Source organism: Uloborus diversus, chromosome 6 (genome assembly GCF_026930045.1).
Source record: "Uloborus diversus isolate 005 chromosome 6, Udiv.v.3.1, whole genome shotgun sequence".
Taxonomy (NCBI): Eukaryota; Metazoa; Arthropoda; class Arachnida; order Araneae; family Uloboridae; genus Uloborus; species Uloborus diversus.
The window spans coordinates 162897991-162920789 of record NC_072736.1 but is presented as its reverse complement, the minus strand read 5'-3'; the positions used below and the strand labels follow the sequence as shown (position 1 = coordinate 162920789).

At 38.3% G+C, this 22799-nt stretch overlaps 1 protein-coding gene across 1 annotated transcript in view; it reads left to right on the top strand.

Moving 5' to 3' along the window:
* LOC129225296 (cartilage oligomeric matrix protein-like) overlaps positions 1–22799 on the top strand; it is a 202089-nt gene that overhangs the window by 121148 nt on the left and 58142 nt on the right. The window contains exons 11-14 of the mRNA XM_054859885.1: positions 528–680; positions 3812–3916; positions 11632–11739; positions 14943–15117. Coding sequence (XP_054715860.1) covers positions 528–680; positions 3812–3916; positions 11632–11739; positions 14943–15117 — 541 coding nt within the window. The remainder of the gene's footprint in view (positions 1–527; positions 681–3811; positions 3917–11631; positions 11740–14942; positions 15118–22799) is intronic.

Genomic DNA, 22799 nt, shown 5'->3' with positions numbered 1-22799 from the left:
AACACAGCGAAATGCCTCGCAATAAACAGAGCTAATACACTCTCAGCACAAATTCTCAATCGAAACTCAACTTTTTATCACGCGGGACGCTTTTATAAACATCGAAAGAAATCTCTCAAATATTCCACAAGATTCCAAACGCTTCTCGAAAATAGTAGACCGTTATCAAATTTTATCAATGAACAAAAAAAGAAATAGGGGATCGTATACTTTAGCCGAATGTATAGGGGTTGTATATTCATTACGGGAAACTATTTACAGGTTACGTTACTACAATAATTACTATTTACAGAATTTGTAACAATATTATATTATTAGTATAGATGTGTTTTCTTTCGTTAAACAACCCTAATTCATAGTTCATGTTGAATTTTTGTTTAATCCTGTAATGCGTTGATCTTGGAGTGCACTCATGAAACATTTTTCAAAATTTTTGTTGGAAAGTTCTTGAAACCTGCACGAATACCAGAGAATAATTAAAGCAATTTGCCCTTGTTTTTCGATGATTAATTTCAAAATTCTTTCAGGGCTCTTACATTTGCGGCGAATGCCGGGAAGGCTACGTTGGCAATCAAAGCGTGGGTTGTCACCAACATCCCGGCTCCTGCCCAGATGGAACCATTTGCGATCCGAACGCCGAGTGTGAGCTCAAGAGGGGATTCTTGCGATATTCCTGTCGTGTAAGTACACTCTTGAACGTACAGACATTTAAGGGAATTCCTAAATGTACATAACGCTTTTGGTTTATTCTGCCCACACTGCTAAAATTACTGGGCGGTCATTCCAAGCTGTCAGCTTGCGAGATCGAGATTCTCGCTCACGTGATCGGTTGTGACGTAGAAATGTCGCAAAGTTGTTTTCTAATCTACTCGAACCAAGCCGCAAGCTAAGTTCGAGTAGATTAGAATACTACTTTGCGACATTTCTCCATCACAACCGATCACGTGAGCGAGAAGCTCGATCTCGCAAGCTGACGAGCTTGGAAAGACCGCCCAGGTTGCATATGGCACTTTTTAGGGTGAAACGATGCAGCACCTGCAGCACCACTTTATGAGAGTTCATTTGGCTCCCAATGCCACCCTAAAAAGTGCCAGTTGGCATTCTTAAGGGTGCCATAGTTGAAAAATTGGGACTTTTAAAGGATGCCTCTTGTGCTACAACGTTTCATGGTAAAAGGTGCCATAGGTTTCGTTCGCATATAGCTACCAGTCGACCGTTCGTGGTTGATTGATTAAGTCAGCGGTTGATTTGATACCGTCGCGGTTAGTGTCCATAGGATGTTTTTATTAGTGTTCATCAACCGGTAACTTTATTAGAACACACTTGGTTAGTCACCAATTAACCGACAGGTCGACCAGTTGCTCTATGCAAACGTAGCCATATACAACCCTCAGTATTAACAATACTTCACTCAAGTAATATAGTTTTAAGGCAACGTACTTAAGTGTCAATTTTCTAAGAGAACATGCTAAAATGGCATTTTAAAGCTGTCTTTGTATACATGAAACATACCGCCAGCTCAGTCAATTCCAGCCGAGGACTGCAGTTTCGTGCTTATTAGCACTCATTAACCCCGCATAGGACCAACTGAGCTGGAGGTGGAAAACCTCTTAAGGAAGCCAAGAGTGCCAAACAAACTGGTAACTAACAAAGAATTAGCACAGACCAGACGAGTGACCGAAACAATGGTTCGGTTCAACTCGAATATTGCAGGCAAGGCAGGTATATTCAGTAAGTTACCGCCCTATAGCCAGAGCTAAGGCAGTTAGCTACCAGTTTGTTTGGCTCTCTTGGCTTCCTTAAGAGGTTTTCCACCTAGAGCTCAGTTGGTCCTATGCCGGGCTGATGAGTGCTAATAAGCACGAAACTGCAGTCCTCGGCTGGAATTGACTGAGCTGGCGGTGTATTTCATGTATTTCTGCCTTAGCCCTGGCTATAGGGCGGTAACTTACTGAATGTCTTTGTATAGTTAAACGTTTCGGTGGGACCTTCACAAGAAACGGAATTCCAAATGAGTCTTAATTAATCAATTAATTATGAACAAGCTAAACAGATTTACATACACAGTTTACTACGTACATTACTACGTACAAAGCGCCTTGCCTCCGGACACACACAGGAAAGATTTACAACTCAAAAGAAATACACTGGTATGCAAAAATTAAGGACGAAGTCGAAAAATTAGCATATTAGCTGAACGAGGAGGCAGAGCGGACAGAAAGACCAATCAGGAGATTAAGTAAGGTGATGTACGGTAGCACTTGCGCAGATATGCAGGCAGACGTAATGGGGGAGTGTCTGAGTAGTATAAAGCATGTTGTCGGTGTAAGATCAGTATTTCTGGCAAAGAGATTGCACGCCGTATAGCAGTTAAAATCACACCGAGTTGCTGCCTCAGCGAGAAATGGCGAATAATCAAGCTGTTGGACGACATCTGGATGCTTTTACCCGAGGTCGAATCATTGGGAAGTTGGAGGAAGGGCGCAGTGTGACAAGTGTGACTGCAGAGTTCGGAATTGCTCACAGCATCGTTTCACGACTTTGGAGACAATTTCAAACTACAGGAACAGCTATCCGGGGGTTCAGTAGTGGTCGTCCACGAGGAACCACACCCGTAGATGACCGGTATATTGTCTTACAGGCCAGAAGAAACAGGCGGCAGACAGCGGGAGAAATCGCTAGACACACGACACAGGCGACTGGACGACCGATATCGCATTTTACCGTGGGCAGAAGACTGCACGGTGTTGGTCTGTTTGCACGACGCCCTATACGGTGTGTACCTCTAACGCCTGCCCATCGGAGAAGGCGTTCTCTGTGATGCCGGGAACACCGGAATTGGAGAGACAATGAATGCGGACGAGTACTCTTTACAGATGAGAGCAGATTCAGTCTGAGTAAAAAAAAAAAAAACAGAAATCATAGAAGATAGAAAATACTGAAAAATTGGATGGGGGGTATCGAGAACGTTTAGTGCAACAATTTAACTCAAGAGAAAATCGATTTTTGTGAATAGAGCTATTGGTTACTAATTACTTTCGGTTTAGCTTTTCAATATTTTAAGTTTTATTTTACCTACTACTTATTTATTTATACTTCCATTTTCCTTGGAAAATGACTTAATTATTTCTGCGATATTTGTTTTTATTAGTAAAAATTTGTCAGTTTGGAAGTCAAGTACGTTTATTTATTACATAAAGATTTGTGCAATACATTCATTAACATATGAGGCAGGGAGAAGCAAAGGTCAGTGAACATTTTCAAGTTGCGTAAAACGCGTTTAAAGTTGAGGTCCTAGGTAGGCTTACATGGAAATTGTTTTCTAAATTATGCTGTACATCAGCATTTATCAGGGCTACTAGTACCATTGAGAAGAGATAAAATAGAGGGAGTGTCATAACCAAGTCACGTGATGGATTTAAAACAAAAGCATTGGAAGAAATCAATTTTAATGCGCCAGTTTCACGCAAAACGTGTCAACCATTCGTCGCTGTTGAGTCACGTGACTTGAGGTTTTTGCCCAAGCTTTTGCTTAGCCAATGATTGGACTAGCTCCCTCCATTTACTAAGTAAGACAGAGGAAAGGTTCACCTACCATGTGTACTGGTTATCTCCAAATTGTTAATTTCGGCACTTACATCCTTTTGCCTCTCCCTGCCTCAGTCGTATGCGAAGATAAATTTTTAATTTCGATTCCTCATGATTTTCCTTCAGATTTTTCAGAAACCTGCCTTAGCACTTGTTTAGTGTTTCTTTTAGAATTTTCAAACTGTTTAACAACGTGTTTTTTTCATTTTCGGTGCCATTTTAGTGCAGAATTGGTTGGGCTGGGGACGGACATATGTGCGGTCCAGACAGCGATCTTGATGGCTGGCCAGATTTCGCTCTGCGTTGTGACAATCCTAGATGTAAAGCGGTGAGTAAAAACCTTTGTATGGCATAAAAATCTTTTCACCAAAACTTTTTTTTAATGATATACAGGCGTCCCTCGTATAAATCGGTACTTGTACAACACGGTTTCCATATTACATGGTACGAAACTTGAATTCAATACTGCATGCATGGTTTTGATATAACTCGAATGTTATATTTTAAAAAGATGAAATTTCATCTTTGTTAAATACATTCTGTTAATGGTTGATAACTATGATAAGTTTTTATTTTCTTTTTATGAAACTTGGTTTCGATATAACACGGTACACATCCCTTGATTCACGTTATTTCTAAGTCTCGTATAACACGATTTCGATACAACACGATACATATTTACGTGGTTTTTACTATGTACATGACTAATTAGCGTAAAAAATAAGTTAAAAAGTTATTTTTAAAAAAAATCTCGTGTAACACGGTTTTGATGCAATACGGAACGAATTAACCGTGTTATACAAGGACGCCAGTAACTTCAATTACGCAGCGGTTCAAAGAAATTTTCGGTTGCAGAGCTGTTTTGATCTCGAGGTGTAAATGACATAAGCAAGCCAGTTCGATATTGACAAGTCATTTCTAATATTGATGAGGAAAATATTAGTGTTGCAGTAATGTTGACTTCACCGCACCAGCAAACGAAGATTAAGTTACTAGCGTATTTGATTGCTTCTACTTTGTAAGGTAAAGTCGCCCAATACGACGGTACTTCCTAATTAAGAGTACCTATGCATTTTCTTATACATGCATTTGCACATCTACGGAAAGTATCGGAACTAGTGGTGTAAGAGTTGAAGCTATGTGTTGCCACCAGGGTTGCGGAGTCGGAAGGAAAATGGCCGACTCCGACTCCTGGATTTTGAAACCCCCGACTCCGATTCCGGATTTTTAAATTTTTTTTTAATTGTATTTTTTCAACCCCTCTCTCCCTTCAGGGGAAAGGGGAAAACCTCTAAACAGAGATTGAAATATTAATTCTTGTTTATGAAAATTTCGCATTTTGTTTTTTATTGTATACCCAAAACGCATACAACGTTAGAAATTCAATTTAAAAATCAATTTTTCCAATAATTACGAGTTAAAAAGTGAGATGACTTAAAAATCCCTTTTAAAAAATTTGAAAAGGATTATCTGTAATTTGCCCCCCTTTAATGTTTAACAAATAGATATTGATCAAATCGTGTGCTTTCAATTTTTGAAAGCTGTAACTTGAGAGAAAGAAAGCTTTTTTTCTAAATCCAAGTTCTTGAGAGCGGGTGGTTTGCTCCGGGTGACACCCATCTGGTAGATGACACCCAAAGTTAATTCTAGAGTTTATAAAAAATAAAGGTATTTTAATTCTGAAAATTTTCGCGAATATATTTTAAATTATATTTCATCAATAAAATTTCAACGAAAATAGGGCACATATACGTCAGGAGCTAATTTTACACAAAATGCGGTGGTATACAAATTTGTACGAATAGCTTTTACTATACCTATTTTTCTTCTTCGCTAAATTTTTAATTTAAATTCTATTGGCTGCTTTAGAATTAACCTTAATATGAAGATTTTAAGATTAACTGCAATTATTGAGTGTTGTAATCAAGAAATAATTTTCACTTATTTTGTTCCATACTTTTCAGTGAGAACCAAGCTTATAGAAATAGTCTTAATAAAGAAAAAAACATAAGATTATTTCATCGAATCTTTTGGATTCGTGCTTTCTCGCCAGAACTTCTTTGAATTTGCCGTTCACTATTGAACGTTTCAACCTTAGCTACGGGCCACGACTTACTAATTTGTTACGTTTCTTTTACTATTTTATAACTGAGATCGAACAAAACTTTATATTCCTATTTTTATTTGAAAGTGATCACTTAAAAATGTTAGGTAACAAAACCGTTTGCTGACAGTTGCTATTAGTTAAGTTAAAAACCAAGCAAACTAGGGGGCGGCTACAGAAAGTTCTGTAAGCCCTCCAGCTAGCTGCTCGACCGCGTTGGTGTATGCGATGAGATACGAGGCCGCCCAAGAAGCAACCCGTGTGGATCGCCATCTAATCCGGACTCAGGAAGCTGATGAATCTAATTCCAGGTGGTCCCACCTCGCTGAACTTGAGAGACAACTCGGTGATTTGGCAAGACATCTGAACAGCATAACAGCCCAAAAGAAAAAGGAGCAAAAGTGCTGGAAATGCGGTAGTGAAGGGCTCCTGCGAAGGAGTTGTCCGGCTCGCCAAGCTACGCGAGGGAAGGAAATCACCACCATCAGAGCTCTGCAGATTTCCTCTACTAGTTGTGGCAGTGATGGACTTTTCATTTACGCACATGTAAATGGGAATCCTTGCAAACTGATTGTCGACACTGGAGCCAATGTGACAATCATTAGGTCAGATGTGGCTCGTGAATTTGGATTGAAACTGTTGTGGACATCGCCACGCGTAAGTCTCCAGACTGTGACAGGTGACAAAATTGAGATTGAGGGTAAAGTGGAGTTGGAAATAGTGTTTGGGAATGCCACCTACCATCATACGGCATTCGTTGCTGATATCACGGAACCCTTCATTCTCGGATTGGACTTTTTAAAGAAATACAACTTCACCCTTGACTTCAAGATTAATGAATTGCACTCGATGAGAGAAGACATAGCCATCTTCAACGCAGAAAATGTCGTAAAATCCGCTCATCAAATAATAGCACAAAAGGACTTCACCATACCCTCTAGAACAGAATCATTGATACCTGGCTCCATTGAAGAAAACAATAGCTTTAGATTCGGCCTCATTGAATACCCTAACCTAAGCAATAACCTAAAAGGAGTGCTGGTAGCATCTACGCTTGTGGACCTTTCTAAGGATGTAATTCCTGTGAGAGTCGCCAACGTGAGTGAAAGGCCAAGGAATATCCAGAAAGGTGAAGTGTTAGCAACTTGTACTCCAGTAAACTGCATCATTAGAAGAATCAATTCCCCCGAGACTGTGTTCTGAGTCCTTGACGGCGAAGTTAATTGGGAGTGCGCCATTATCGAAAGATCAAAGAACTGCTGCGGAACAATTGGTGGACGACTTCAAGCATCTGTTTTCATCTACATCGGATGATGTTGGCCGTACGAATTTTACGCAGCATAGGATCTACACTGGAGAACACCCCCCTATTAAACAGCATGCAAGACGACTACCGTTCGCCAAGAAGGAAGAGGTTGAGACCCTCCTGAAAGAGATGCAGGAGAATGATGTCATCGAACCCTCGTCCAGTCCTTGGGCCTCTCCCATCGTCTTGATCCGAAAGAAAGATGGCTCCACCAGATTTTGTGTCGATTACCGACGGCTGAAGGAAATCACCTAGAAAGACAGTTACCCTCTTCCACGGATAGACGACACCTTGGACACTCTTTTCGAACACAAGTGGTTTTCGACCCTCGACTTGAAGAGCGGCTACTGGCAGGTTGAGATACACCCTGATGACCAAGAAAAGACAGCGTTTACAACTGGACAAGGCTTATGGCAGTTTAAAGTGATGCCCTTCGGCCTCTGCAATGCACCAGCTTCGTTCGAGCGTCTTATGGAGACCGTGTTAAGAGGACTCTCCTGTGAATCCTGTCTGGTCTATTTAGACGATATCATCATCGTGGGACGCAGCTTCGAAGAACATCTGGCTAATCTTAGGAAAGTGCTGCAGAAGCTTAAGGAAGCCGATCTGAAGTTAAGCCCGTCCAAATGTAATTTGTTCCGCCCTCTTCTGAGGGTGTACAAACCGATCCAGAAAAGGTATCTGCGGTCAAGAGTTGGAGTCGTCCCGAAAACATCCATCAGCTGCGAAATTTCCTGGGGCTCTGCACGTACTACAGTAGGTTTGTGAAGGGTTTTTCCAACATTGCACGACCTTTGCATAAGCTGACGGAGAGCAAGCAAAAGTTTGAATGGTCCAAAGAATGCGAAGATGCATTTCTACGACTGAAGGAGGCTTTAACATCAACGCCTATCCTCGCCTATCCTCAGCCTGAAAAATCCTTCATCCTCGACACTGATGCGAGCAATGAGGGCATCGGAGCTGTTTTATCCCAAGAAATAGACGGCAACGAACATGTCATCGCTTACTGGAGCAAATGCTTATCAAAGCCATAGCGAAATTACTGCGTCACCAGAAAGGAGTTAGTTACTGGCCATAGTGAAAGCTGTAGAACACTTCCATCATTATCTCTACGGCCGAAAATTTCTGCTTCGGACAGATCATGCCTCGTTAACTTGGCTTTTGAACTTCAAAAATCCGGAAGGCCAGATAGCCAGGTGGATACAGCGGCTCCAGGAATATGACATGGAGATCAAGCATCGAAAAGGGTTGTCTCCATTGAGAAGGAATACTAATGGAGGGAGCCATAGAAAATGTCTCAGTGAAATAAGCTTGGGACCCAATGTTTCCCAGGTCAGGTGACTTGTTTGGCTGGGAAGTTGTCGCGTTTTGGCACGCAATCGCTCTTTTGGCATTAAATATTTTTCAGACGACGCGACGGCGCTTATTATGAAGTCGGGGCTACAAATCAGAGCAACTCTGGCTCCAACTCCTTTACCGCATAATAATAAATAAATAAATAAATAACGGATAGAAATACAGGCCTATCATTCAAACTCCCTTTCCCCACTTCTTTCCGGATTTTAAAATATAATGTAATTGCACTTTTCATGTATTTTGATGTTTATTCCCTGAAATGACGGGCATGTACAAATAGTTTAAATTGTTCTGTTATTGACTGAAAATTTATGGATTCATATGTATTGTAATCAATGTTTTGAAATGATTTCATACGCAGGCATACTAGTATTTAAATTGAAGCATAAATATAGCAAATCTTTATTCTTGCGCATCTGCTGTTCACAGGAGTTTGGCGAGAAGATACTCGCCAACAAAGCAAATGTACACAAAATGCTTAAGAGTCGTTAAAATAATTACTAGTTAAGTAAAAAGTGTTTTTATGGAACTAAAATGTTATTTGCACTCAAGATATACAATGTTTTATAACTTTTATAGGTAAAATAAGTACAAAAATTTAAAAATTTTAGGCAACTGTGGAATATGTACCCGTTGAATGCATATAAATGTTATTTTTTCTTTATTTAGAAGTAAAAATCATTCGTACATGCTAGGGAAAAGTTACTGGACCTCCTGGTGTGGCTTTTTTCTCACAGTTTACAATGCTAGAATACTGCACTATTACTATAAATCTAATTTCTCCCTTCTACAGCTAAAGGTTGTTATCATGCATGACTTCAGCTAATGAAAACTTCTTCAACGGTTACGGTCAACTCCAAATTGCTCCCCAGGGCACATGGTACTGTTGCCGTATCGGGATAGTAGGGTTGCACTCTCTCCTTCTATTCCTTCTCAATGGTTGTCTCATGGTAATGCAGATGCTTTATCAAGGAGACCCTGTCCTGAGAACTGCCACTATTGTACACGAATCGAGAAACAGTATGGAATGACTAGCTTTACTGCCTTAAGGTGACAGTGACTTCAACATCATCAGAACCTGATCCATGGAGTGACGACCAAGTTCGAAAAAATCAACGACCCCGACATAAAACCAATTTTGGAGTTCATGGAAAGTGACAGTCGGCGACCTAGCTGGCAGGACGTTTCCATCTTCAGTCCTGCAACAAAAAGATACTGGGCTTTATGGAACTCACTCCATTTACGGAACGGCGTACTGCACCGAAAATGGGAATCTGATGACGGCAAAACATCTAGGTGGCAGTTACTACTTCCCTGATCAAGGATTTCAGATGTTCTGAAAGAAATACATAGTAGTGCGACTGGAGGACATTTTGGTGTCTTGAAAACCTTCAATAAAGTTCGGGAGCGCTTCTTCTGGAGCAAGGCGAAGGATGACGTGGAGAAGTGGTGCCATTCTTGTGACGCCTGTGCTGCTCGTAAAGAACCGAAGAAAAGAAGCAGAGGGAAGCTACATCTGTGCAACGTTGGAGCTCCTTTCGAACGAATCGGGATCGACATCCTGGGTCCTCTACCAAGAACTGCTGATGGGAACAAAAATATTCTTGTTTCCATCGACTATTTCACCAAATGGCCCGAAGCGTATCCCATTCCAGATCAAGAAGCTACCACCGTAGCAGAGACTCTAGTCCAACATTGGATCTCGAGATATGGAACACCTTTGCAGATTCATTCCGATCAAGGGAGGAATTTCATTTCTGCTGTGTTTAAGGGCCTATGTCAAATTCTCGGAATTGAGAAAACTAGGACAACACCACTACACCCACAATCGGACGGCAAGGTGGAGAGATTTAACCGCACAATCCTGAATAATCTCTCGCTTATGGTCTCCAGAAATCAACAGGATTGGGACAAGAAGCTACCTTTGTTCCTGCTGGCCTACCGCAGTGCTGTCTACGAGACTACCGGATATGCTCCATCTCAGATGCTCTTCAGACGAGAGCTTCGGCTACCTTGTGATCTCGTCTTCGGTCGTCCTCCGGATGCGCCTTCATCGCCTGAGGAGTACATCCAGGATCTCCAGTTCCGATTGGAAGACGTTCATAACTTCGCATGAGAGCGAATCAACATCGCGGCGGAGAAGATGAAGACCCGATACGACACAAGGTCTACTGGACATGAATTCAACGAAGGCGAAAAGGTTCGGTTATGGAATCCCATCCGACGGAAAGGTCTTTCACCCAAATTGCAGTCGCATTGGGATGGACCCTACAAAGTCCTTAACCGACTGAATGACGTCGTAGTGAGGATCCAAAAATCACCTAATGCAAAACCTAGGGTTGTACATTATGATCGGTTAGCCCCATATTATGACCCTAGTTCATGAGTATTACGTAAACAACCATGGTTGATAACATAAAAGTTGTAGATAATTTTTTTTGCTTTAAATGTTTAGTAATATTTCTTGTTATTATTGTGTTTTCTATGCATTATTGGTTATTATTTAATGTGTGTATTAGTGAACTTGTCATAGAAGTTTGGCACCCTTTCTGAGGATTGTACTGCCCGGGACGTGCAGTCATTGGGAAGGGGGCAATGTTACAAATTCTGTAAATTTTAGTTATTTTTGTGATTAATTTGTCATAATCTAGCTAAATTTGGCGTTTATTAAATTATCTGTCATCTAAAATTATTGTAGTAACGTAACCTGTAAATAGTTTCCTATATTGAATATACAGCCCCCGTACATTTGGCCGAAATATATGGTCCCCTCATTTCTGAATGATAAAATTTGTGAATGAAAGAAAAAAAATAACGGTCTACGATTTTCGGGAATCTTGTGGAATATTTGAGAGCTCTCTTTTCGATGTGTATAAAAAACGGCCCGCATGATAAAAAGTCAGTTTTCGAGTTAGTTTTTGCTTGTGAATCGTTGCAGTGGTACGCTGGAGAGCATTTATTGCTCTGTTTTGTGAAGCCTATCGAGCTGTATTTTTGCGTATTTGGAAGTAAATACGTGTGTAACCGTTGAGTTTACGGTGTTGAGTGATATTTGCTTTATTGCTGATGATTAATTTAGCAGTTGTTGACGATCTTTCCTGTACATAGTGTAAATAAATTTCCTGTGTTTTTCTCAAGATCTGTGTCGTCCTTCCAAGAAAGGTGGAAGTCGCACCGGATCCGTTACAATATTTTTTTTAATTACTAGAACTGGAAGTGTATTAGCTCCTAGAAATCCATAGCATAACTTACAATTGAAATTTATTTTTCCCTCTAGGATAACTGCCCAATGACACCCAACAGTGGACAAGAAGATTCCGATGGAGATGGATATGGTGATGCGTGCGACTCTGACGCCGACAATGATGGAGTACCGAACAATCCGGTAACGATTCTCAATATCAGAGTTAATAACTTCTTTGAAAGGCATTCAGGTGGTTTCGGTGCTCGAGATGTGTTGGTGTATCTGCGAGCGGGAGTTATGAATAAATAGGACAGTTAGGAGGGGGGAAATGGTAGTTTTAAGATTCAACTTCGAAAATTAGAAATATGTATACAGTGGTAGTAAAAGAAATTGCATCACCCATATCATCCTGACTGCATTCAACACACAGTCAAACATCCCGTATCCCAGATGATTTGGGGCTGTATTTCTGATCAAGGAGTTGGAGGGCTTCACTTTGTGTAAGGAACTGTAAACGCTCAGGTGTGTATTGGCATTTTGGAGGAGAAATTGCTTCCTACTATCCGGGATTACTTTACTTCAGTTCCAAACTCATTTTCCAGGATGATTCTGCTTCGTGCCATAAGGCAAAACTGGTAAGTAACAATTTAAAAACCTTTATCCTGCCATTAGACTTAAATTGACATGGGGCTGAGTAATATTTTTCCTCTAAACTCACACGCAGGTTTAGAAATGGAAAAATGAGCTTGGGGTCAGCAGTTTGCCTTGGCCCGGAAACAACCCCGATCTACGTAAACAATTATCTGACTCCTGCTGTTAAACGTTTGTTTCATAAGTTCTGCAGGATTTCACATACATTCATCGTTAATCGATCGACCAAAACTTCTCACATAATCCCATTGTTGTGAAAATGTGAGGGTGTTGCAATTTTTTTACCAGCACTGTAATTGAATTACTCTAGGTATAAGAGAGACAGGCATTTCCTCTCTTTGTTTCCATTTACTTTTCCTTTCTTTCCTTTTTTTTGAGGGGGGGAGGGGAGTGAAAATTTTTTATGCGAAGGATTTGAAATTCTGATCCTCAACCCTTTTGTGCGACGGAAGTGACGTAGTTGTTTTCAATTGTTCTTGGTTTGGTGCGATAAAATTTGTTTCGAGGCTATTCCCGCGAAAAAAAAAAAAAGTTCATCTACTTCAAATTGTTCTGGTCCAGCGCGTTGATGGCTGTTTTGCCAATAGGGAAGTTTTCGATTTTTCAATTTTATTTTTATATGATAGAGTAACATGTATGAACATCATAGGTGAAAAAATTTTTGCGATACGATAAGTAGTTTTTTTTTAAATTAATTTTTAAAGTTCAAGCGCCTGTGACGTCAGATGGCATAGGAAGTGACGTCCGATAGGAGAGAAACGCTAGCGAACCGGTTCCCATGTCATGGGAGAAATCGAAGAACGTGCATTCGACTTCGAAGATGAAACGTAAAAGGCTCATCTCCTCGCGTTTCTGGAACATTAAACCTCTCATCCTCTCGGAAATATTCGAATATCACCATTGATATTATTTGAGGAAGATTATTTAGATTGTGCTTTAACAAATCCGGCCTCCATAGTGTGTTCAAAAGGATTATTGAATTTCTAAAAAATAAAAATATCAGCGCGCTCAAAATGTCCCTAGCGAAAACAAGGAATCTTCGGCGGAAGGCTGCCCATTCGCGCCCTGTGACGTAGGCTCGTGACGTTTCAGAAGAGCGCACTTTTGCGCGTGGATTTTTAAAAATTCATTAAAAATCAACCAAGGTGTTTTAAAATTCGGCGATGGTGAATTTTTTAGTTTTGAGGGTCAATTAACAATATGCAATAGCCAAAATATGAACATTTAATAGGTTGCAACTTCCCTATTTCCTTCCGAACCGCCTTGCGCTTCAATGGCGTTTTCGATCTTCCAACATTTCAAGACAAACTTCCTCTCTTCAAAACTAAGTCGATTTCTTGCCGTGATGTGATCAATGAATTAAGCCTGCAATGCAAAAAAGCAGCATGTTAACGATAGTTTAAGTGTGAGTATATTTTTTATTTTGAGACACCCTGTAGGGCAACGGCACCAGTCACAGACATGCTTAAGACATCGTTCTCAGGTTAACTCAATTTTCTGAGCTTTTTTATGCAATTAGAACTTTTTAAACTATGTTTCTCTCATGCAACTATATCTTATCCAACGTTTGACTGCTTCTGGATCCTTTGAATTAGTTCATTCTATTTTTATTTGCTCAATTTCGAAAAAAGGTCCGACCCCCAGTAACAGATACACTGTTAAAAATTCAGGAAGATTTTCTGGTAATTGTTACTGTAAAATTGCATCGCCGACGCATCGCTGATTTTTACGGTAATTTATACCGGAGAAATAAGCGATCCCAGCGCCAACTGGTTGCTGTGGCCTACCGAGGAAACCGTAAAATTTTACAGTAACATTTGATTTTTACGGTAATAGTTACTGGCAACATGGATGCCAGTAACAATTACCGTAAATTTTCCGGAAAATTTTTAACAGTGTAGGATGAGGAAAGGATGAATAATGGACACAATTCCCCTTTTCTCTTCAAAATGTGCAAAAGTTCTTTATTTTTAGATCTAAAACCTTGTTAAATTCAAATGAACATGAAACACCGGCAGACCTCGTGGTAACTGTTCATAACCTTCCACCTCTGCCTTGTAAATACCAACTGGCTCATGAAATTCGCTTTGATAACACTAGATGGTTGCGGCGTATTCATGGGTTGCAGCAACATCAGTTTTACCGGCCTAAAACTCTCATTATTGAAATCCAAACTTACGACTGTCTGTTACTGTATCTTTTTCTGTTACTGGTGCCGTTACCCTATATCAAGGGCGGATTCAGGGGAGGGTCAAAGGGTCAGCAGACCCCCCTGTGACAAGATTTTTTTTACGACTATTATAAAACTTCAATTTTTTGAATCCGAAAAAATAATTCATGGAATCAATATTAACTTCTTTCCAACTACTTAAAATAGCTGTAATCTCATTTATTTCGCAGCTTATGATAATGTGACCAGCCTGTCTGCCTAAAGAAATGGACAGTTGAGTTTTGAGGAAAACTTGAGGGAATATGATCCATGGAGCAGGTTGCACTATTAAAAATTTAGGGGGGGGGGGTGAAAGGGTTTTGCTCCTATTTGGGGGGGGGGTGCACATCACCCTTGAAGAGGAGGCACCTCTGCTTAGCAATAATTTTGCGTAGGAGGTGTAGTTGGCCGTTGAAAGTTGACCCCCCTTACGAAAATTCCTGGATCCGCCCCTGCCCTATATAGATCGGAAAAAAAGGCGCGTACCTGGAAATGTTTGCACATTATGTTAATTGGAATCTTCAGTGAATTTTCTTTCCTCCAGCCATTGGACAACTGTCCCCTGATAGCAAATCCGAAACAGGAGGACACCGATGTGGATGGACCGGACCGAAGAGGTGACGCCTGCGACAACTGCCCCAAGATTCCGAATCCAGATCAGACAGATTCCGACGGGGATGGAATTGGTGACGCTTGTGATCCGGATTCTGACCAGGATGGTGAGTATGAGTTTTATTTAAGAACAAGAAAGAGAAACCCTGAAAAAAATCAATCAATCCCCCTCTTTGGCAATATCTCTTCAAATGTCACATGATAACTTTTGTTAAAATACAGCAGGGGTGTTCAAGCTTTTTCGACTCGCGGCCCTTTCGACCTCCTAAAATTTTCTCACGGCACCCTAGTCCATCTCTATTATATAAACAACTAATAAATCGTTATTTTCAGGGTTTTTTACCCCACACCTGCCCCACAGTTCGTGTACATATGTGCAGCATAATGTAGCACAGGATCATATCCTCCTCCCAAATCTCCGGTGTTGTATCATAAGAACACCGGAGTGTTAATAATGGTCCTATTGTACCATGGTCCTATTGTACAACAATCTACTTTTCTAGGTTATCAAATCTCGGGAAAAAATGACGGCACAACATTTTTCTCTTTGAATTCATCAACTGCATAATTCAGGTTTCAAGAACAATATGCAACTTTTTTTATTCCAGTTAAGTTAAACTTTAGGGAACCATGTAGAAACCGTAAAATAAGATCAATTTGTTTTGACACCACTGTTCTGCGACAATTTTCGCTACAATGTTGCCCTGTTGCCTGGTAATGAAAAATGGCTTGTTGATAGCGCTTTGTCACCAGTTATGCTTTTTGATGACGATGAGAGAGGATCTAGCGAATTTTTGTTACTTCTGTATCAAAAACTGGAGGATTTCCTTACTGGTCAACCGGACATTATTTGGCGCACTCGCTTTACACACGGACACTTTGCGGCACCCCTCACCTCTTTCTACGGCACCCCAGGGTACCGCGGCACCCAGTTTGAAAACCCCTGATATACAGTGTGGTCCCGTTTAACCTGCAAGACCTCTATTTTCGCTACTGATAGTCCTAGATGCATACTTCCAATTGTAAAAATGGTCGAAATAGGGTGACGAGTTAAGGTATCGAATGTTTGAAGCAAAAAAGAAAATTTATGAAAAAATACAAAATTTAATTTTTTATTCGGAACCTACGTCCCCTAACTTATATTTAGGGCACAGCCGGACCCAAGGAATGGGTTTTTAGGGTTCAAACCCCCTTCGATTTTTTTCAAAATCATTCTATGAAATGAATTTTTATCATACTTTTTTTTTTAAATTACTATTTTATAAATAATTGTTATAATTAAATTATTATAATTCAGTAATTATCACTATTTTATTTCTGCATTTTTCGTCTTTCAATTTCATTTGAAAAATAAAATTTTTATTATTGAAACGGGGACACGATGTATTAGTCTTTTCCATTTGAAATTAAAAATAACTAGTCGACCCGTGCGGAACTCCGCACTGTGCTTCAAATCGTTTCATAAGGCATTTCGCTCTTTAAGAATTTCAAAGGAAGAACATTATGAAGAGGAACCGAAAAAAAAGTAAGCGCAGAAGAGAAGGCATGTAATTTAAAGACATCAGTAACAAAACCTCGTTAAATACAACGTTGTGATAATTTGATCATAGCTCCCCTTTTAATCGTACATATTTTCAATGCAAACATAAATGTCATTAAAAGTGTGGCTGAGAGGTGACTCGTGAAAAAGCAATAATTGTGCATGTGAAAAAACAGGTTGTGGCAAATACAGTCCTGCACATGTCAGCATCTGACGGGAAAAAAAGAAACATTAAAGAGATATTTATTGGCACGTATTCGAATTGGCGCCATTCTGACTAACAGCCCGACACCCCAACAAACCTAGCAATTGCGCCTTTCGTTTCGAAAACTATTCATTGAAGGAATGCGTAGTAAAAAACAGCAAAAAAGCTTTTTGCCAAAAATAATAATAATAATAATAATAATAATAATAATAATAAGATCATGCATCTGTGTTTTGTCATTAACCAGCATGATACGATTTAAAATTATTCGCAAAGCATGGAATTTGATTAAAGAATGACGAAGATCTCACGTAGCGATTGAAACAAACATTCTAGAGAAGTAATAAATTTGATTGAAAATAAGTGTTTTTATCTTTGAATATTGAACTATTTCACATAGAAGGTTGCTTTAACCGTTACGGCTTAAATGCCCTCACATGTTTCTCTTTTAATCGAACACTTAAAATTCAAAACCAAAACCAGTTGAACTGAGTCCGTTCTTAAGTGTAATTTTTCGAACGTGGACAAAATGTATTTTTTTTTCAGCAGAAAGCAGAGGAGTAGAAAATTATTTCTTGCTAATGAAGTTGATAATACATTTAATGCTTTATATCGTATTCGCGCGAATAAAAAATTAAAGGTTTACTGAGTGAAACTCGTAGTTTTAATCGGGCGTAGTATTTTTTCATTTGTACAAAAGGTCGAACACTGCTATTAGAAACATCTACATTTTAGCATACAACAAAAATGTTTTTCTGCACAAAAAGGATTTCTTTAGGTAAATCTAATACTTTTTTATGCTTACATTATGTTGAGTGGTCTGGATGTAGTCAAAGAACACAGTTCGATTAACAATCAACTTATCCGAATGATAACTGTAGCTTGCATAAAGGAGTCGAAACACCAAGTAGCATTCCCACTGCATTTATTTTATTAGGTGTGTATGTTATGAGCACATGTAATGCGTAATACTAATATAAATTTGATATTATGTCGGACAGCCCAAGCTTGCCCCGAAGTTCAGATAGTTTATAGCCGAACGCTCTACCGAAAAAAACTTATCAATTAAACCGAACAACTAAGTCCAGTGCTGTTAAGCTTTATTAAAATATGAACACACACAAAGGCTTTTTTTTTTTTTTTTTTTTTTTTTTTGCCGAAAGCGACGTAAAAAATGGAAAACTGCATTAGAACTTTGCTTTAAAAAATGCATAAGAACTACAGGCAGCATCAAGGTTTTGAAACAGCAAGAGGCGATTTCGAAAACTTGAATTTTCGACCGTAAGTCTTTTTTTCGTCATTGGACAGCCTGATAAGTTTTAAAATGAGAGGGGATTAATATATAAGATAAGATATTGAAGAAAAATGTTTTTATTTTTGAAAATTTTTACAATTTGTTATCGCAGGCTGCTTAAACCGTTATAACTTAGATGGCAGCACGTGTTCATCATTTAACAGCACGGTTAAAATACAAAATAAATTGAACTATGCTCTTTTTTAAGCGTAGCTTTTCGAATGTAATAAAAATGTGATACGCTATTTGTTTTTTAGCAAACAGAAGAAAAAATATATATTTTACCCTTCAAATTGAGGTAGTATTTTATTTATTTGTACAAAGAGTCAAAAACTCATTAGAAGAATATATATTTCAATATACGATTTATTATTTTTTTTGTGAACAAAAAACAATTCTATTATAGTCTGAAATCTTAAACCTGTTACTTATATTTTCGCTTACATTGTGCTTTAATTTTCTTTCCAGAGCCAAAGCTTCAAAAAAAAAAAAAAAAAAAACACGTGCAATTTCGAAGTAATTTAGCACAAAATCACTGAATGGTTTCATATTAGCGAGGAGCATTTCCTTCTCATTTATTCTATTCCCTCATAGTTGTTATTCATTTAATTCAGTGTTCATGTAATGCGCGATATTTCTCTAATTTTTTTGTTGCAGATTGTTCGGACGTGGGTCCGAACACGTAATCTCCTGGTTACGAAGAGAACGCTCTGCCGATCAAGCTACTCAGCTCTGTCGGTCATAGCGCAAATTAAAGTTATAAGTTTGACAGAAAACCTTATTCTGGTTCTTTAAAACAGGTTTTTCGGCTAAAAGAAACAATTTTTAGACCTTGGGTCTATTTTTCGTCAGTAGCCAGCACCATAAGCTATAAAATTAGCCGTAAATCAAAGAAATCGATCAAGAATTGAGGGAAATTTGGCGTAGAAACCAAAAATAGGCTACAGAAATAATATATAAGGATGTTATGAGCACATGTAATGCGTAATACTAATATAAATTTGATATTATGTCGGACAGCCCAAGCTTGCCCGAAGTTCAGATAGTTTATAGCCGAACGCTCTACCGAAAAAAACTTATCAATTAAACCGAACAACTAAGTCCAGTGCTGTTAAGCTTTATTAAAATATGAACACACACAAAGGCTATTTTTTTTTTTTTTTTTTGCCGAAAGCGACGTAAAAAATGGAAAACTGCATTAGAACTTTGCTTTAAAAAATGCATAAGAACTACAGGCAGCATCAAGGTTTTGAAACAGCAAGAGGCGATTTCGAAAACTTGAATTTTCGACAGTAAGTCTTTTTTTCGTCATTGGCCAGCCTGATAAGTTTTAAAATGAGAGGGGATTAATATATAAGATAAGATATTGAAGAAAAATGTTTTTATTTTTGAAAATTTTTACAATTTGTTATCGCAGGCTGCTTAAACCGTTATAACTTAGATGGCAGCACGTGTTCATCATTTAACAGCACGGTTAAAATACAAAATAAATTGAACTATGCTTTCGAATGTAGTAAAAATGTGATAAGCTATTTGTTTTTTAGCAAAAAGAAGAAAAAAATATATATTTTACCCTTCAAATTGAGGTAGTATTTTATTTATTTGTACAAAGAGTCAAAAACTCATTAGAAGAATATATATTTCAATATACGATTTATTATTTTTTTTCTGAACAAAAAAACAATTCTATTGTAGTCTGAAATCTTAAACCTGTTACTTATATTTTCGCTCACATTGTGCTTTAATTTTCTTTCCAGAGCCAAAGCTTCAAAAAAAAAAAAAAAAAAAAAAAAAACACGTGCAATTTCGAAGTAATTTAGCACAAAACCACGGAATGTTTTCAAATCAGCAAGGAGCATTTCCTTCTCACTTATTCTATTCCCTCATAGTTGATATTCATTTAATTCAGTGTTCATGTAATGCGCGATATTTCTCTAATTGTTTGTTGCAGACTGTCCGGACGCGGGCCCGAACACGTAATCTCCTGGTTACGAAGAGAACGCTCTGCCGATCAAGCTACTCAGCTCTGCCGGTTATAGCGCAAATTAAAGTTATAAGTTTGACCGAAAACCTTATTCTGGTTCTTTAAAACAGGTTTTTCGGCTAAAAGAAACAATTTTCAGACCTTGGGTCTATTTTTCGTCAGTAGCCAGCACCATAAGCTATAAAATAAGCCGTAAATCAAAGAAATCGATCAAGAATTGAGGGAAATTTGGCGTAGAAACCAAAAACAGGCTACAGAAATAATATATAAGGATTAATCCCAGTTTCGCTCATTCTGGTTTTTTGCTGATTCTAATCCTAGCTAAAACCGGTTCCAAACAATATTTTAAACTTTGATTGTTTTCGTGACTGAGCCAGACCTTATTTAGTACTTATTTGGTTTCGCATTCATCCAAATCGGATCGTGCTTCGATCCATTCGCAATTTTGGTAAAGGCTTCGCCACATTGATATGGTGGATGACCTTGAAACAGTAACATCATTTGCATAATTTGTAATGGGTAGAATCTGCCAGAAAGCGGCAAGTAGCATGAGGCGCTTTCTCCGTTGTTCCTATCTATCCTCAATATATAATAGCGAATGATCGAGTAACGCTTTTGACGTCATCAGCAATGTAACTCGCTCCACGGCATGATAATTTGATAATATTTTTTTGGCTATGTTTGACGTGCAGGGAAATGCTTTATTTTGACGAGGCTGAGCTGGATCCGGTATCTTAACTGTTTTACTGGTATAGGACTGTCATTTTAGGAGAATGAAGAAACGGAAAATTGGTCAAAAATGAACGCTATCTACTGGAGTTTAGCGTTCATCCCCTGGAGTTAGGGTTAACATTTCAACTATCGAAGTGTTATCAAACAGGCGATTGCTTCGTTCAAATTTAGAAGCAATTTTCACCCATCACACCTTGACGGGCGACTTTCTAGTTACAAAATAAAAAAAATTTGAAAAAAAAAATAGAACCGACTTCAAAATTGCTCTAAAAAGTGAAAAATAATTTTATTCTTTAAGCACCATCGATAATGCTTTTAAACATAATTTTTGAAGTTGGCGCAAAAACAAAACGTAAAATCCAGTGTAACCATGCTTCGTTCATATTTTTTTCAGAAAAGCATCCAAAGTTACGAACGAAACATTTATATCGTTATTCAAATATGTTGTCATCAATGCATAATGTATGTGATAGTGAAGAAACTGGGCCTGGTTAAATTTATACTTGTAGTTGAGTTATGACTGTGAATGATTTTATCTATCGTTTTTGCGCCAACTTCAAAAATTATGTTTCAAAGCATTATCGATGGTGCTTAAAGAATAAAATTATTTTTCACTTTTTAGAGCAATTTTGAAGTCGGTTCTATTTTTTTTTTCAAAATTTTTTTATTTCATTCTTTTTAGTGTAAATGTAGATATTTCAGTAAAAGTAAGAAGTTACCTAGTAAGAAGTTCGGCTCTAAATCACTGTATTGCTTTAGAAAAGCCTTTATTCAAAACTATCATTACAATTACTATCAATGTTATATGGCACCAAATTTTTATAACAATGAGTTTCATATTGTCGCGTAGATGAAGATAGCGAAGACAATGTGAAAGCCAAATGAAGCGAATACTCGTTAGTCTCAACTCGAGATCTTTATTCAGAACCACGAATGAACGTTACATCTCCTTATGTACAACTTGAGAAAGTGCTGGAACTTTCCAGACTTGGAAAGATACAGAAATTAATAGAACATTCGAGAAAATACGGGAGACAGTAGAAACGAAATTTTAGTAAAATTCACTTTGTCCTAGTCGGGATTTGAACCCGGGTCGCTCGTGTGGGAGGCGAGAATTCTACCACTGAGCCACCGTTATCCACGGATGAAAAGTGCGAACTTCGCTACAATATCATTTAATAGGGAAATTGCATAAAATGTACTGTTTTTTGCCCATAACTTTTTTTCTAAAGAACAAATATGGCCAAACAAAGTAATGGGACCTAAGTTGAGCCATCCCCTATCCATTAAAAAAAGAATCATCAAAATCGGTTCACTAGGTGAGACGCTATGAGTAGACAAAAAAAAAAAAAAAAACATACATACGGTATGAACTGATAACCGCCTCCTTTTTGAAGTCGGTTAATAATAACAATCTATTACATATATGATGTTTCTGCTTCAGGGTCATCCGCCATCTCTCGGTGGTCAAGCTTTACCAATGATTGTCCTCGCAAAATTTACTTACTCGTAATCGGTCATGCTCCTAATTATTCAGAATCTTCATTTCCTGGTCACCTTTCCAATTTGACTTTTTTTTTCCTTTCTTTTCTTTTTTGACGAATCTTAGTTGGTCTATTTTTTAATTATTTTTTAAAAATCTAATTGTTCTCATTACCGATTAACCTTTTTTTCTCATTCTAACTCTCCGAATTTGAAATAATGAATTTGAGTTTTTATTTATTAAAATCGGTCTAGTTTCTAATTTAAAAAAAAAAAACATATTTTTAATTTTCCTAACTTTTCCTGATCCCGATTAGGCCAAAAATGGTCTAAGAAACTTAGAACTGACTTGTCATTTGGGCGATCGGAGGGGGGGGGGGGTAGGGAGGTTCAAAAATACATTTTAAACAAATTTCTCTTAGATAACGGGACACTCCTTAATATTTTTAGACTTGTGGATAGCAATATACTGGTTGAATTTTAGCTTCCTATTTCAACTGAAAGAGGGTGCTCAACCCCCTCCCCCCCAAACTTCATACGTACGGGAAGGGG